The sequence below is a fragment of the Diadema antillarum genome, unplaced genomic scaffold (genome assembly GCF_040938485.1).
Source record: "Diadema antillarum isolate AM-2024a unplaced genomic scaffold, OU_Dant_1.0 scf00000115, whole genome shotgun sequence".
Classification (NCBI taxonomy): domain Eukaryota; kingdom Metazoa; phylum Echinodermata; class Echinoidea; order Diadematoida; family Diadematidae; genus Diadema; species Diadema antillarum.
The window spans coordinates 654,785-671,448 of NW_027271004.1; the positions used below are offsets into that span (position 1 = coordinate 654,785).

General features: G+C 37.0%; 1 protein-coding gene across 2 annotated transcripts in view; it reads right to left on the reverse strand.

Moving 5' to 3' along the window:
- LOC139719797 (methylmalonyl-CoA epimerase, mitochondrial-like) overlaps positions 1-16,664 on the reverse strand; it is a 47,960-nt gene that overhangs the window by 11,757 nt on the left and 19,539 nt on the right. The window contains exon 5 of one of the 2 annotated variants that reach the window (XM_071631183.1): positions 2,255-2,445. In XM_071631183.1, coding sequence (XP_071487284.1) covers positions 2,293-2,445 — 153 coding nt within the window. In that variant the 3' untranslated portion in view covers positions 2,255-2,292. Of the gene's footprint in view, positions 1-2,209; positions 2,446-16,664 lie in introns of those variants that run through there. The other variant, XM_071631182.1, reaches the window with a different exon arrangement.

The following is a 16,664-nucleotide window of genomic DNA, read 5'->3' on the forward strand; positions in this document are numbered from 1 at the left end:
GTATGCCATCCACACTTACTTTTCAAAGCAGAATGGGATATGTTTCAGTATTGCCTATCATCATATCATGAAAGTTTATAAGCCATATTCGGTGGGGGGGGGGGGGGGGGAGGGGGGAGGGGCAAGAACATTAATACAGAAAAAGGTCCAATCTATGGTAACACTACATAGTGTACGAACACAGACAAGGTTTTCTTTGTTTTGTTCTTTGTTATATAACAGAGATAAAACCTTCCCTTTCATTTCAATTCAATTCAATTCAATTCAAAATGATTTTATTTCCATTTTAAGTAATACAAAGTAATATACATAATGCTTACATGAGTACATAATATTTTAAGGAAATTTGAATCATTTCCAGTCTATTCCTCCCATACATCCCAGACCATGACTTCAAGTTGTGATATTAATTCATCTCAGTGCATTAATTCACATAAAAAAAGAAAAGAGAGGAAAAAAAAGGCCCTCTGCGGATGTCCCCTTCAGTTGATTTGAATGAATCAACAAGCCGATGAATTTCCTTGTCGGGAGATCAATAAACTGGCACTAAAAATATTTGCGTGTGAATCTCACAGGAAGAAAGCAAAATAAAAATAACAAAATTATGGCTGTAATGCTCCCACAATTGCAGGATGAACCTCAGCACCAACATTAGTATTGTCATTTCTATCTCCTTCTTTCTCTCATTTTTTTCCACTCTCCCTCTCTAACTCTCTCTCTCTCTCTCTCTCTCTATGTTTTCATAAGATTTGTTGGATCTGGAATCCAATTTCATTCGACCGCATTAAGAATTGGGCCAAAGCTTGATTTGCAATAATACGCTCAATTTCTAGCATACCCAGAAGGAAAATTACATATACATGTATATATATATATATACATATACATACACACATATATATATATATATATATATATATATATATATATATATATATATTTATACATAAATTTCTGTATCTTCTTTTTCCAAGGCAGGGTCCCAGGTGTCTTTTTAACACTACGTCGCTTTGGAGGAGGTACATAGAATCTACAGAAACAAATAGTTGAGGGAATCAGAGAGAGAGAGAGAGGGAAGAGTTATGAATTTGTATTTCCAAGAAAATGTATTTCTAGAAAAACCTTCAGGCTCTGTGCATTTCCCCCCAAAAGAAGAGATGCTTTATCCTCTGGTGCATAAAGTTGCAAGCATGCACTAGGTAGATGGCAACACTATGGTATTAATAATGGCAGGGCCCTCTGGAAGAACAAGTGCATACACTGAAGAGGCTACCCTGGATAAAGAAGAACATATCATCATTATATTACATTGAACTGCAGCTAAAATGCTGGTCACATCTGTTTCCCATAAAACCAATCTTTGTGTGTTGGCCATGCAACAAAATACCCATCACCGTGTAGTGTATGAAGAGCTGGCGCCTCCGATCAAGGAACCTTCTGAGAATTCAGACCTCTTTTGCCACATCACGATCCTAATATACAAATCACGGAATATTCCGTATGTTTATGTGTGTACATACTTACATATACACACATATAGATGTATATATGTATGTTAATGTACATATGTATGTATGCATATATATTATATGTCTGTGTGTATGTGTATATCTACATATAAACAGGGCTTGACACTAACTTTTTTTTTTCTGGTGGCCTGTTTGGGCCACTAAAATCTTTGAATCTGAAATTTTGGTGGGCTTGAAAAAGAAATGAAGTAGTCTGAAATAAAAGGTAATACAGAAATTCATCTTGAATTTCAGCCGCCTGATTGGGCCACAAAGAGATAGCCATTTTGGAAACTTGGTAGCCAGACATGAATTTTTAGTGGTCCCATGCCACCAGGCCACCATTAATGTCAAGCCTTGTACATATATACGTATATGTATATGTATATGTATATATATATATATATATATATATATACATATATATATATGTATGTATAAACATATACATATATATATATATATAAATGTATACATACATATATATATATATATATATGCGCATAAACATAACTTTACACACACATGATATACACATATTTTATAGTATTCATGTTAACGCCCTCCTTCAGTAAGCACAATACTGAGGATGGCTTTCCTTTACCACTGTGTGTGCAATGATCCATTCCCCTGCCATATCAATATACCACGACATGCCAGGCCCAAAAAATACTTGACCAGCATGATGGGAAGTCCACACACACACTGCACATTCTATCAGTTTGATATCAGCGGCCACCAGTCACCAGTATTTCGTTGCTGCCCACATTAAGGACAAACACTGTCACTTCTCCTCCAGCTCGATGAGGACGCCGCCACAGTCCTTGGGATGGAGGAACATGACGGGCTTGCCGTGGGCGCCGATCCGAGGTTCGGGACTCAGCGGGCGGATGTTGTTCGCCTTCACTGTCTTCACTGCCTCCTGTATGTTATCTACCTGTATCAGGAAACATCAAGAAGAGAGAGAGAGAGTGTAAATAAATGCAGATGGATATATATATATATATATTTATATATACATATATATATATACATATATATATATATATACATATTCCTCCGTCACATATATATATATATATATATATATATATCTATATATATATATATATATATATATAATTACAAGAAGAATGAGTCTCAAATACGCCATCTGTAGATCCAACAAGAAGGTTTTTATTCACAAAATTTTCAACCCACCTCGGGCCTTCGTCAGTGTAGTGATTATATATATATATATATACATATATATATATATATAAGAATGATATTCAGAAATAGAAAATGGGAGATATAAAACTAGAGACAGACAGACAAAGAGGCAAAGATGGAGAAGGAGAATCAAACAGATGGAAAACAAAAATTATACATAGAAATAAAGGGGAAAATAAAGAAGGACAAAAATGAAGACAGATAGATAGATAGATAGATAGACAGATTATAGACAGTTGTAGATGGATAGACAGATAAGAAAAAGAGAGCTTTAGAAAGTGTGCAATGAGACAAATATCAATGATAGTAGCGGAGATACAATATGAGGAGCTCATTGTAAATATTTTAGTCATAAAACCCCACTGCAGGTTTCATACAAATCAAAGTCATCTCTCATGATTCTGCAAAATATTTACTGTCATTTGATTGCCTGAACCTAAGTTGGATTGAATCAAATTCCAATGGATGCCTTCCTGTACGCACATATGTGAAATGTAAACACACAAGAAATGATATCCCTTTATGCCAGTATTACAGCTGCCTATGAATACAAACATACAGAACTAATTTGAAATAGCTATCACTCACTGGACATGTAACGTGTGACCACTACAACCGCACTAAATGGCCTGGCAGCCATTTTGAATCAAGCTCTAAAATATTGCGTTTGACATCATTGATGCACAATTTATGCACTACATTTGACATTATGACAATGACAATGACAATGACAATGACAATGAATTTTATTCTTGATTATTAAAGCACAAATTGTGCACTCACAATGTGTTGATATTTTTTCCTAATATACAACTATAAAAGAACAGTAGAAAACACAGATGAATCCAATGAAGTGTAGTATTTTCATTGATTGTTTGGTCTTTTTCATGATTTGTGAAGACATCTGCTGTTATGTTCATTAGAGTCTGGCCTACCACAGAAAAGCCATGACCTGGTGGCTGCAAACTGCAGTAAAATATTGTTTACAGAACAAAAACCTCAGATACTACCATCACCAGTAAATCGGGTTGTTACTCTACACAGGGTCTGTAATTACAGCTTTTCCACATTGGGGAAAAATTTATGTTTTCTCTAGTATATCAAATCAAGCAGGCAGTATCATACAGGCAGGTAACTGATGAATTAGGTTTAACACTGTGTTGGCAAATACAGAAGAAAAACAACAGGGTATAAGAGATAAGATGAATGCTATATTACAATTTTTTCTTTTGGTTACGGCCAATCTGCAAGAAGACTAAAAAAGAATTTTGTTATTCTGGCACACTGATAGCGGGCTGACTGCCTGCCCATGAACACCCAGTGCATAATTTCACACACACATCCCTGAAAAACGATGTGTCTGTCACATCGGACGGAATGCTCGTTTGTGATACATAGTTAATGACTAAAACATACTGGGTGGACTTCAGCTGGGAAAACTGTCCTGTAACTCACACGCACACACACACACACACACACACACACACACACACACAAATAATGGTAAGAAATAACAAAACAACAATAATAATGATAATAATAATAATAATAATAATAATAATAATAATAAAATAATAATAATGATAATAATGATAATAATAATAATAATGATAATGATAATAATAATAACAATAATTATAATGATAATAATGATAATAATAATAATAATATTTATGATAATGGACATTTGACTATACTGTACAAGTAACAATGAATGAATTTAAAATATAACATCAGCAATTTAAGTATCTACAGGTACTAGCATATGAACATATTCATTTGATAAGTTCTGATAATACAGTATCTATTCTTTTTTCCATTTGCACTGACGTAGTGTCAACAAACAGTTAAAAGGTTAAAACATATTAGCTTGTCCATTGTGTCCATGATCCAGTGACTTTTTTCCCAATATAGTGTAGATATATGCAAATTACCATCTTATCATGGTTATTAATGTACTTCAAAGAGATCATATTGGTGTTTTGCCATTTAAATACTACATATGCATCGAGTCAATAAGATTAAGAATTGCTCTAGAATTTCCACATATTGAGTAATCTCTATCATAAACAGCGTTCCAATGGTGTTCCCTCTTGGGACAAAAAAGTGTTACACAAAGCTGATATTTCATAACATTTCATTTCACCTACTTCCACGCCATGAAGTAGACGAAAACTGCATGACTCCCTTGCATCATAAATCATTTCAAGCCTAACAAATGGGGGTAATATAATAGGATCAAGCACTTCCAATGGAGCGGTCATAAACTACATAAGGCATGTAAACAAACTACTGAGTAATGGGCGCTGTGCTGTGGCGGATCTCAGCACAGTAAAGATGGTATTAGTATAGCATTTTTCTCAAAAATAGAATCCTATGGCACCAACAGTATCAAGGTATCAACCATACGTGAAGTAGAAGACGAGGGGTATTTAAAAAAAAGAAATTGTAAGGAAGAAATATTTCCCCTGCACGATATTCTAAAAGATGTAGACTAATTCTAATCTCAGTCTGTCATTTTGACAACATGATGACCTGCTTTTTGCTCTGAAAGTTCTCATCAAATATGGCAACCTGCCTTCACACAGCAAGCATGCACGCAGCATCTCTTGCAATGAGATCAGTAACATCGGTAATGACCGAAACTAGATGCAGCATCCTGACGGCACACAAACGGCAGTCAGCGACAGCAGAGTACATCCCGTATCTGTGGATGAGACCCGCTGACGTATATTAGCCAACGGAGGGGAGCGGAGCGCACATCAAGGGACTGCACCTCTACGCTTGAGTGATGCTGACACGACTGAATAAGGCTTATCCGCGAATGCATTGGAGTGCACGCTACATTTCATTTGATTCTCTGCTCCTTTTCTCCGCAATGATCGACTGGATGCAAGGAGCGGTTTGTAGTTTGTTTTGTTTCGTTGCGTTTTTTTTCTTTCTATCAGTGCTGCTCATACATGTACACATTTCTTACCAACCTCCTCCTCCTTACTCTGAGTAGCTTCATCGGAGCAGACGTGATTTCGGGTTTTCTAGGTTCACCGGGAGGTGAATCGTACGGAGATACACACGTATACAGATTGTGACTTGTCGAGGGAATCTTGGGATGAGGGAATATTCTATTTCTCATTATCATGGTCCGACAGGGAGGAATAAACTTTTGCAGACATTCTCCTCACTCCTTTCATTTTCATTCTTTCTCTTTTTCCTTCAACTCTCCCCTCCCCGATTCCCCTTCCGCCCCCTTCCTCCCCTCCCCCACCCCCAATGGAAAAAGGAACAAATGAACAGGCAGATGTAGACAATCATTTATGAACATGTTTCAAGGTCCTGTATATAGAAATCCTGATTGAATTTTGCGGTAGAAATTATCATCACACCGTTATTGACCCATTGAAGACGACTTGATTTTGCCATAACACCCATTTCCCATAGGCACTTGCCTGAGTATACCCGGGACTCGCCCTCAACGGTTTAAACAGGTACCTTTGAATTGATCTCTGTATATCTTGTGTCGCAGAAAGATTAGACGGGACTGATTAATTCCATATAATATGCAAAAGAGAAATCAGACATAAATACAGAAAATATGCCAGATTTTGTGACAAAAACATTATTTTTGATATATCAAAATGCAATACTAATTCAAGGATCAGTTATTAATTGCACATTTTGAGGATTTTGATAATTTTACAGTAAAATCATGGGACATAATCAAATTAGGGCTCATATAAAAGATAATAATTTTCACTGCAACTATATTAAGGAGATATCAAAATTGAGTTGAGAAGATTAATATAGCACCCAACCTCAGAAATATGTTTTGTGAGACTTGATAGGTTAAAAAGTATGATGTTGATAAAAGAAGAGGAAGAGGAAATTGATAAAATAAAATGACAGGGTCAATGTCACAAAAGACAAGCAGAGAGGTACCATACAATGCCAAAACACTTTCAATTTGGCTCTCTGTAAAGTAGTGTAGGGTAAAATCAAGTGGACAGAGGTTGCATCAATATCAGACCTACAACAACAACAACAACAAAAGCATCATTATGGAATACTAATGTGCCTCATGTTTTAACAGATCAGTGTTATGAGTAGGAAGCAGATATTTGTATTAGATTATTAGGTGATGATGTCATGACTTTCACAAGTCTTCAGCTGAGCTACACACAAATCTTCAGTTTGCATTTCATTTTTAAAAGATGCGCAAAATCAGAAAAATCTGCATCTTTTGCATGCAGAAATTCTTCCATCCTGTTGCAATAGACATGTACTAGTTTTTTAATGACCTCATGTTTAGGCCTGTATGGTTGTTGCTGCTAAATTTTCAACCAGAAACACACTATCCTATGATGATTATGAGCACACACCAATGAAACAGTTGTGAGTTGGTAACATTATATCAAACTAATATGCAAAAATAATGTGGTTGCAAACCATATCTCTATTGTGTACAACACATGTGAGATGCTGAGATTCCGTACGACTCTTATGTCTGATTTTGATGAAAGTACTGTTCCTGAACGCCCGATTTTATTCTGTCTACTAAAAGCTGATTTGACAAAGGAGGGAAGCTGCGATTTAGATTTGACAGGTAGGGATGTGACGAGTAGAGCAGGATGGAGGAGGGTCCACGTAATAATTTCTGTACGATGGAAAGGATGATGACATTGTGATAGATGTACTGATATCTGAGAGCCACAAGGACATTAACATAGAACATTAACTATGAAGTAGCTGCCCTTTGCTTCTCAACATTGCGATGTACATCCTGGATGCACTCTGTAGATGTGCAAGATCGATCAACAGCAAATGGTCATCACTTTGGGTCTCATTTCTTATTTATTTTCTCGCTCTTTCCTCATTCATTATTCTTGCCGTCAATCATTTGTCCTTGACACACATACATCTATTGGCTATGTGTCTGCCATGGAAAATTTCTAGCCCGTAGACTCAATGTCCATTGACACAAATTCATGAGTGAAAGTTCCACAAGCAAGCACAACAGTACATCTGACATTTTAATTATAAGTACCCTGTATTATCATTATTATTATTGTTATTGTTATTATTATCATTATCATTATCATTATCATTATCATTATCATTATCATTATCATTATCATTATCATTATCATTATCATTATCATTATTATTATCATTATTATCATTATTATTATTACTATTATTATTAACTCCCTTAGTCCAGACATAAAAAATGCTCCTTCTTTGTATTCGTTTAAAAAGATATTGAAATCATTCCTCCTTAAGTCTTATGATGTAACAGAAAGAAACTAAGTTTGTTTGTCTATCTTTTTTAAGCATGTAGGTTTTGTAAGCACCAGGATGCTATTGATTCTTCTTAGGCATGTTAGATCGCGTCTTTCGCGGCATTCCACATCACATCCCTTGCTTATTTTATTGCGAACTTGTATACTATCATACGTGCCTTCACAGAACAGATAATATGTTCCGCTATCAGCAATTCCATATATGTCACTTTCTCGGTCGCTTTCAATGCTCTACACTTCTAATATGGCTAATAGTCTCTGTGGGCTTGATCTTTAATGTATCAATTGATCTAGGCTTTTTATTTTTAGTTGTCTCGTCTCTTTACTTCTATTTCTGTTTCCTCCCTCTCCCCTTTTCCCCTTCTTTTCTCATTTCCCGCACACTTGTAGTTTAGTTATTCACCTATTTTTTTTTTTTCCCCTGTGAGGTGCCCACATAGTACAAGCACAGTCTTTTGAGTGGGTACCTCAACTTTTTTTTCGCAGAATGTATAAATATATTTGTATGAAAAATGCCTCACTTTGTAATGACTACTGACAAATGTTATTCTTTGCTATCTATGTATCATTCCTTCAAACACATGTCGAATTTATACTTTTTGTACATTCTGTTGAAAGAAGTGAAAATAAAACCTTCGAATTGAATTGAATTGAATGATTATTATTATTATCATCGTTGTTATTATTATTATTATTATTATTATTATTATTATTATTATCATCATCATCATTATTATTTTGTTTTTATTATTATTATCATTATTATCATTTTCATTATTATTATTATTATTATTATTATTATCATTATTATTATTATTATCATTATTATTATTATTATCAATTAATTGATGAATCAATAACACATTAACACCACTTTGTGTGAGGGATGGGAACAAATTTTGATCTGTGGAAAGCAGCCTTGAAAGATAATATGAGCAACAGGGTAGTGAGAGTTTTCTCAGGAAAATAGAAGACCTAAAAACTGTAGTGATGCATAAAAAATGGAAGAAGAAGAAGAAGCAAGAATCAGAACAAGTTTTCTCATGGAGGACTAAGACAGGAGAAGCTTCACTGATATATTCTTCATGTCAACGGAGAATGCGAGATGAGAGGCGAAAAACAAATTAGCCACGGCCCAGTGGATGGTCAGTTGATAGGGCAGCTGACTATCACACGCACAGACAGACGAACGTCATCCTGGGACGGACTAGAGGCAGCAGGAGAGTATACACAGCACAGAATACGGCAGAAAGTCAGAGAGCATCATAGGTGCGCCAAAAGAGATACCAGGAGAGGATGGTGGGTTGCTTAGCAACCTAGGAGTTATGAAGAACCAAATTTTACCAGAATAGTGTTGTACATTACAGATTTATACCACAGCAACCTTTCTTTTATAATTGTTACTATTTGGGGCAGTATCTGGCTACAGAAATAACTACAGTATTAGAGATAGCAAACAGATAGACATTTAGCTTTAAGATAAGTAGACATAATTATTAAGAGACAGCAGGTGAGAAACAGAAAGATAATAAGAGAGAGAAACAGACAGTTAGCTACAGAAAAAAAAAGTAGACAGAAAGACAGATAGAGAGATAAAAATGGAGGCAGATGACATTTTACATGTGTTTTAGGAAAACAGAAATTGAGAGATTCCTTCATGAAGACCTAACATAATTTCATCTAAATAAGTACCTCTTTGCATATAAAGAGTTTTATCACAAAAGGAGCTAATTCCATTCTTGTTAAGTTGAGATATTAGTGATTAAAGCTGCTAAAAAAACAAAGAAAATAATAAGAAAATATGGGATATTTTCATCATAACTTCTAGAACATTCCTTGTTAGGTTACAAGTGAGGTCTCATTGGAATGGTTTTATTTTGCTCTATCTGACAATGGACATACTTTAAAATGTTTAAAAAAGGTGCTTAGCCCATTTTGCAATGAAACTCTTCATTAGTTTGTACCATTGGCATGCATCTGAGCACACAATATGACTGATTGAGACATGTTACTTAAAAAATAAAAAGCTGTTTTTTTATAGCAGTTCATCACATGAGATATTCCCACTCCTTCTGAGTGATTTAGGTGAATAATTTGATGACAGTGCTTTTGTCTGTGCTGTTGGTGGAGATGTCCGGAAACTAATTGTCAATGAATAGAGATAACCTAATCCCCCTGATCCCTATACTGTGTCACCGAGGCTTTCCTGTTAGGCTGAACCACACTACTGTTACTGAGTGGGCTTGTTAATGTCACAAATAGGTCAAGTTTGGATGGCTTAATAAGGAATGCTGATGAAAATGCTCGGCAAGGTAAGCTGAGTGCCTGGGCACTTAAATGGTTACATTTCGTCTTCCACCTTTTTTCTCACATTTTTATTCACTATTTTACTAATTTTGTTTTCTTAGTGAAAACTGCAAAGTGAGGATATCAAGGGTAATATCAAATACAACCCCCTTGCACCATATTTTGTGCCCTACCCCCTCCACTCCGCCTCCTCTTTTAATCTTTGTTAATTTTCACTGGCTCATAGAGGAAGAAGCTAGCCACATTTACCATCTGTTACACTGCACTGTGAGAGCACTGTGGCAAAGTGGATAAGAGTTTGGACTCATAAAAGGGGGTAGTTCAGTACTAAACCTACCACATGTTAACATCCCTGGACAAGATGTTTTTACCCTTCTACAGTACATGCCATTCTTCATCCAGGCATTAATGAGAAAGAAATGGGAACCTGGCAAAGCTGTGGTCAAAGAATAATGGCATGGTCCTAGATGGTATAGGAGCGGTAACTCTAAAGATGCCACGAGAGGTAGATATGGGTATCTTAATATATGTCAATACCACATTCATTTTAAACTACAGTGCATATCTCAAGATATACTGGTACTTATTCGGTGCATTTGGCATACCTGCTCATCTGGATGCAATGAATAAATTTGTGTCATGCCTCCTCTGTTCCAATATCTAGTTCCTCTAATCTTAATATTTTGTCAGGCCTAGACAAATGCCATAATGGAAAAAAAAAATGTATATAATATATATACACATGTCTCCAAGGCTTTGGATATAGGTTATAACAGTTGTTGCCGACAAGAAGCTTTGATAGGGACACGCAATAAATCTGTACTGCTTGCACCGACGACAAGGAGCTAATAGACCGGTCTATTTAAAGCGTCTTCTGCAACAGGCAAGGTGACAGAGGTTTTCATCCTTGCGGTTTTGGCGTCCCCTTTTATTTCAATTTTTATCTTCTGAAAGGTGTCACCAGACAACTGTTGCCTTCCTCCGATGACCCGCCCCATTATGACTTGGAGACTCAAAAAGTTTCTAGCACCAGGCAAGTGACCTCCTCTCGGATGAGCAAAGGGTGACTGGGCTCGCTCGTTGGGGCCACCGATTCGACTCAAGGGTGCCACCCGCTGCCTTGCAAGTCAGGTTCAAAGGCAAGGCCTGGGAGTTAGCTGCCAGTCTCCCAGAAAAAACACTTGCTGCCCACAAGGGGATTGAGGTATTGCAATGGTCTAAACTAGCCGTCGGAATGATACAACTACACATCTGTCCTTGTCAGGTGCTGACGATAGAAACACATATGTTTCTCTGTCTCTTCTCTGTCTGTCTGTCCGTCTGTCTGTTCCTTCTTTCTTCCCCGTCCCTCCCTCGACTTAACACAGCATATGAATGTGAAGTTTACAAAGTGTCAGTAACCAGTCTTTAAGCAATGGCACAGTATTGGTGGAGATGAAAATTGGGCTTTTAAGTTTTTGCGAGATACCAAGAAAACACTTATGAAATAGTACAGAGCACACCATTTTAAGAGGAATTCAAAGTTTATTTGATGAAAATCGGGATGGAACGACTGAAACATCAATAAACAAAGTAAAACAAAGCGATTGCAGTAAAATGTGGGTCCCACACTTTATTAGAATCGCTCTGTTTTGGATATCTCAGCCATTTCAAAACCAATTTTCATCAAATAAACATTTAATTCCTCATGGAATTACATGGTCTTTCATATTTCAGAAGAGGTTTCTCATTATCTCATCAAAAAAAATGTTAGAAACCTGAAAGTAGGTCTGAACCAAAACTATACGATCCCTTTAACCCTCTGCATGGCATATAGATTTCCTGTCCATAGGTTTTTGTGTGAAATTTGAGCACAGTTGACTCATTGGCAGAGAAAGGGTTAAACAAAGCTCTGGTGATATGTGTCACTTACAGCCCTGTGTCACATATGAACATGCTTCTTGACACTACTTGCAGAGTAAAAATGATTCAGGACCAGAGACTCCAACCCTAAGCACCTTCTGATCGGGAGATTCTCCCGCCTGAAACCCCTAGCAAACGGGAGACTCCAATTTGATATGTGCGAAGTTCCTTGCTCTAGGGTTCTAGATGCTCTCTCGTGCTATCTAAGGCTTATTTTTTCAACATACAATGATATTAAGTAAGAAATCATTTCAAGCGGGAGACACAGAGCCAGGGCGGGAGAAATTAAATCTCAAGCGGGAGAACGGTAGATTTTGCAAAAATGGGATTTCGGCGGGAGATCTCCCGTCGAAAACGGGAGAGTTGGAGTCTCTGCAGGACTATGGGATGAAACAAGAATGAAGAGGAGTGACTGCACAGGAACGTGATCTCATCAGAAAGAATGCAACACATACAAAAGACAAACACAAAAAAGGTAAACTTCATCATGAGTAGCTTTTGTTGTAGCTACTTCCGTTTCCAACGAGTGGGTCATTATTTATTTGGCTTGCATTTCTCACTCATGCACAGCAGTGTGTGTTTTAGTAAATTTGTTAAGCTCTAGTCTTTTGTTCTGCATTGTGCAGTCAGGGCCGAAAAATTCCTGCTTCTTTTGTTTGTTTGTATTTTTGCTTTCTAGATGATGAACAAATTACTCTAGCTTTTCAATGGAGCTCTTTAAGCTATGGATGCACCAATGCTGAAGTTAGTTGCAGACTAAAGAATGACGCATGATGGTGTGTGAGGGAGGTTGTGAATATAGCCAGATTGCAAAGAAAACACAAAAGTTGTGATTGGTGTGATTAGTTGCCGAACAAGTATAGCAAGTTTGCTGTTGGGTTGTGGCAAGCAGCGGGTCACCACTACTGGCTGCCACTAGTGCTCGACTCTCGAGTGGTCGCCATGCTGCAACGGATGACGTCAAGATAGGTGCCCACTTGTTGCACAACATGCAACAACATGCACCTCAACGAGCCCCACCATTGTTGGTAAGCCCTCAATTCCACCTCCCATGACAGTTGCAACTATCTACAATGTTATCAACATGATGTGTGTATGATTGCTTGCTGTAGCCTGCAACATCTGTACAAATGTTCAGGTTGCAAACCAGAAGTTGGGCACACTCAATGTAACATCTCTACAACTGATTTAGGTTGCATACCAGAATTTGGACACACTCAATGCAACATCTCTATAAATGTTTGAGGTTGCAAACCAGAATTTGGACACACATGCAACATCCTAGTTTCCACACGCATGACCACTAGCCAAAGTACAGCCTCTAATCTATTCGCTTGGCACAAATTCAAATTCACTTCATGTTCCAAGAGGAAATGCCCTCTTTCATTCAGAAATGTAGGAAATATCAAGAGTACACAGAGGCACAAACAGGAAATTGGAGCAACAACTTTAGTTTCATTTAGCTGAGCAAAATGTATGATCATATGCCACAATCTCTAACTCCCTTTAATCTGGTACATTGTTTGTATCTTTTGCTGATACACTGGAGTGTGGAAGTTTAACTATGGAGATACAAGTGGTAGCTCCATGGTAACTCTCTCTATCTATCTATTTATCTATCTATCTATCTATTTTTCTATTTATTTATTTATTATCTATCTATCCATCTAATCAATCTATCTATCTAACTATCTACCTATCTATCTATCTATCTATCTATCTATCTATCTATCTATCTATCTATCTATCTATATATTTATCTATCTCTCTATTCATTTATCAATTTATATATCTATCTATCTAATCTATCTATCTATCTATCTATCTATCTACATGTATATGTGTGTGTTATACACTATACATAGCAGGTTTTCTCATTTATGTTATTCAGTCTTCCCCAAACCTGGTATTAAAATTAACATGATGTAATCTACCTAAATATCTTTCTCCAGTCTATCTATCTATCTATCTATCTATCTATCTATCTATCTATCTATCTATCTATCTATCTATCTATCTATCTATCTATCTACATGTATATGTGTGTGTTATACACATACATAGCAGGCTTTCTCATTTATGTCATTCAGTCTTCCCCAAACCTGGTATAAAAATCAACATGATATAATCCACCTGAATATCTTTCTCCAGTCTATCTATCTATCTATCTATCTATCTATCTATCTATCTATCTATCTATCTATCTATCTATCTATCTACATGTATATGTGTGTGTTATACACAAACGTAGCATGCTTTCTCCTTTATGTTATTCAGTCTTCCCCAAACCTGGTATAAAAATTAACATGATGTAATTCACCTGAATATCTTTCTCCAGTCAGTTTTTATCTTTCCATGTCTCTTTTCTATTTTATCTACAATGTATCCATCAATCTATCCATATCTTTTGTGAATATATGATATATACATGTATCTATCTGTCTGGAAAATATTATACATCACATTCATTCTCTAGAGGCAGATTTTCTTTTTATATATAATAAAGATATCCCCTCTTCAGCCACGTGGGAAGTCTAGCTGAAACAATTCTGATCTTTTCTGTATCAAGTGTGAAGAGGACTGTTACACTTACATTGACCAGATTACACACACACACACACACACACACACACACACACACACACACACACATACACACACACACACATCTAATATATATATATATTAAATCCCTTGAACATCACTATCGTGAGAAAGAATTGAAATAATAGGCAAGTGTTTCAATTCAATTAGCTAAAATTTTTTATGGCCCTCCAATTAAGGTGAAAAAATTATTGCCTCCCTCTCGCCGCGTCGACTTTGATGACAGCGGCCTGAAAATGGCATGCCAATTAGCTGATTGTTAGCAACTGATTAAGCTAATGTGATGGTTAAGTCTGCCACGGCAGGCCCTGGCCACCACTTAATTAGCAATGATGTCCTCAGACGGCACAGTTTGAAAAAGCCTGATTTTTATGAACAAAGGTAACTTTTTTTTTTTTAAAGCCCGTATTTTGCAAAATGTGGAGCGAGAAGGGAAGAAATACTGATGACATCGCTGCGACAGCCATTTGAATTGTGTGCTCCTGTGTGTGTGTGTGTTGTACGTTTTAATTCACGGAGCTGTACATGCATTAATTGCTTCTAAAATGTGAAACAACAATACTCTGGCAGGATAAAAGATCTTACTGTCTCGCCTGGGAAGTTTCATTTTCGGATGCTGTTTGTGCCATGACCACATCGTGGAGAGAAAAAAATAACAAACAAACAACAACAGATGCAAGCCATAACAAAAGGCTCCCTGATCAACACATTCATGCCAGCGGTATTGCTTCTAATCATTTCCACATTCACAAACAATTCCTTCAGTCCTGCACGGCTGTACATGACATCAATGTGTACGAGGGTATGTGTGTGTGTGAGTGTGTGTGAGTGTGTGTATGTGTGTGTGTGTGTGTGTGTACATGGGGGGGGGGGTTAAGTGAAAAAGGGGCAGGAAAAAGTTGTATGATTAGTACATGTATCACCTGATAGTGATAACTCCAATGCACTTTAATAGCAATCAGCCCGACACAAATTGGGGAACCTTGGGGAAAAGGATTGGAGGATTGGAGGATTGGGGGGGGGGGGGGGGGGGGGGTAAGAAGGGGGAGTCGAATGGGGAGGAAGGGAGAGCAGGACACAAAGAGTTTCACGATTAATATCTCTCAATAACACTGATGCACCAGTACAGTAATTAGCTTGATACTTTACTAGCACGACACCGTAGGTCACAGGGAGCAGAGGTTATCACCGACTCTGATTCGTCTGCTTATGTAACCAAGCGAGTCTCATAAACCGCACGGAATCACAGGACTAGATTTCAGCATTGTCAAATTTCTGTTCTTTTTTTTTCGGGGGGGGGGGGGGGGGGGCTGCTGGTGGGAGACAGGATGAACAACTCCAAATCTTATACCATATGAGCTGAAATTTTTGTGGTGGTTATATTTTTTGGCAAATTTTGTGAGTTGCTTTTGAACCCTGAACATAGAAATGGTGCAAAAACAACAATAACATGCAAGATATAATTCTAAAAAGAAAATAAATATCAAGCCACGCCAGCGCTTACATCACATGCAACTACAAATTGTAGTAACTAACTGTAGGTCTAGTACCCTTGCATGGGTCATGATAGCAGCGATATCTGGGGCATAACAGCATGCTAGCACAGTAAGCTTCAAATGTAGAACACACTACTTGTTTAGGTGAATGTTCACGTACAATGAATGATGATTCACAAAATAAAAACAGTCACCACTAATATTTTTGCTTGTTACTCATTCATATTTATTCTACGATTACTAGAACCTTGCAACAGAGCTCAGATTAACAACACACAAAAATGTCTGACAAGTACCAGTAGCAATTTGCGAAAACATCTGTACACAAACATTTCAGC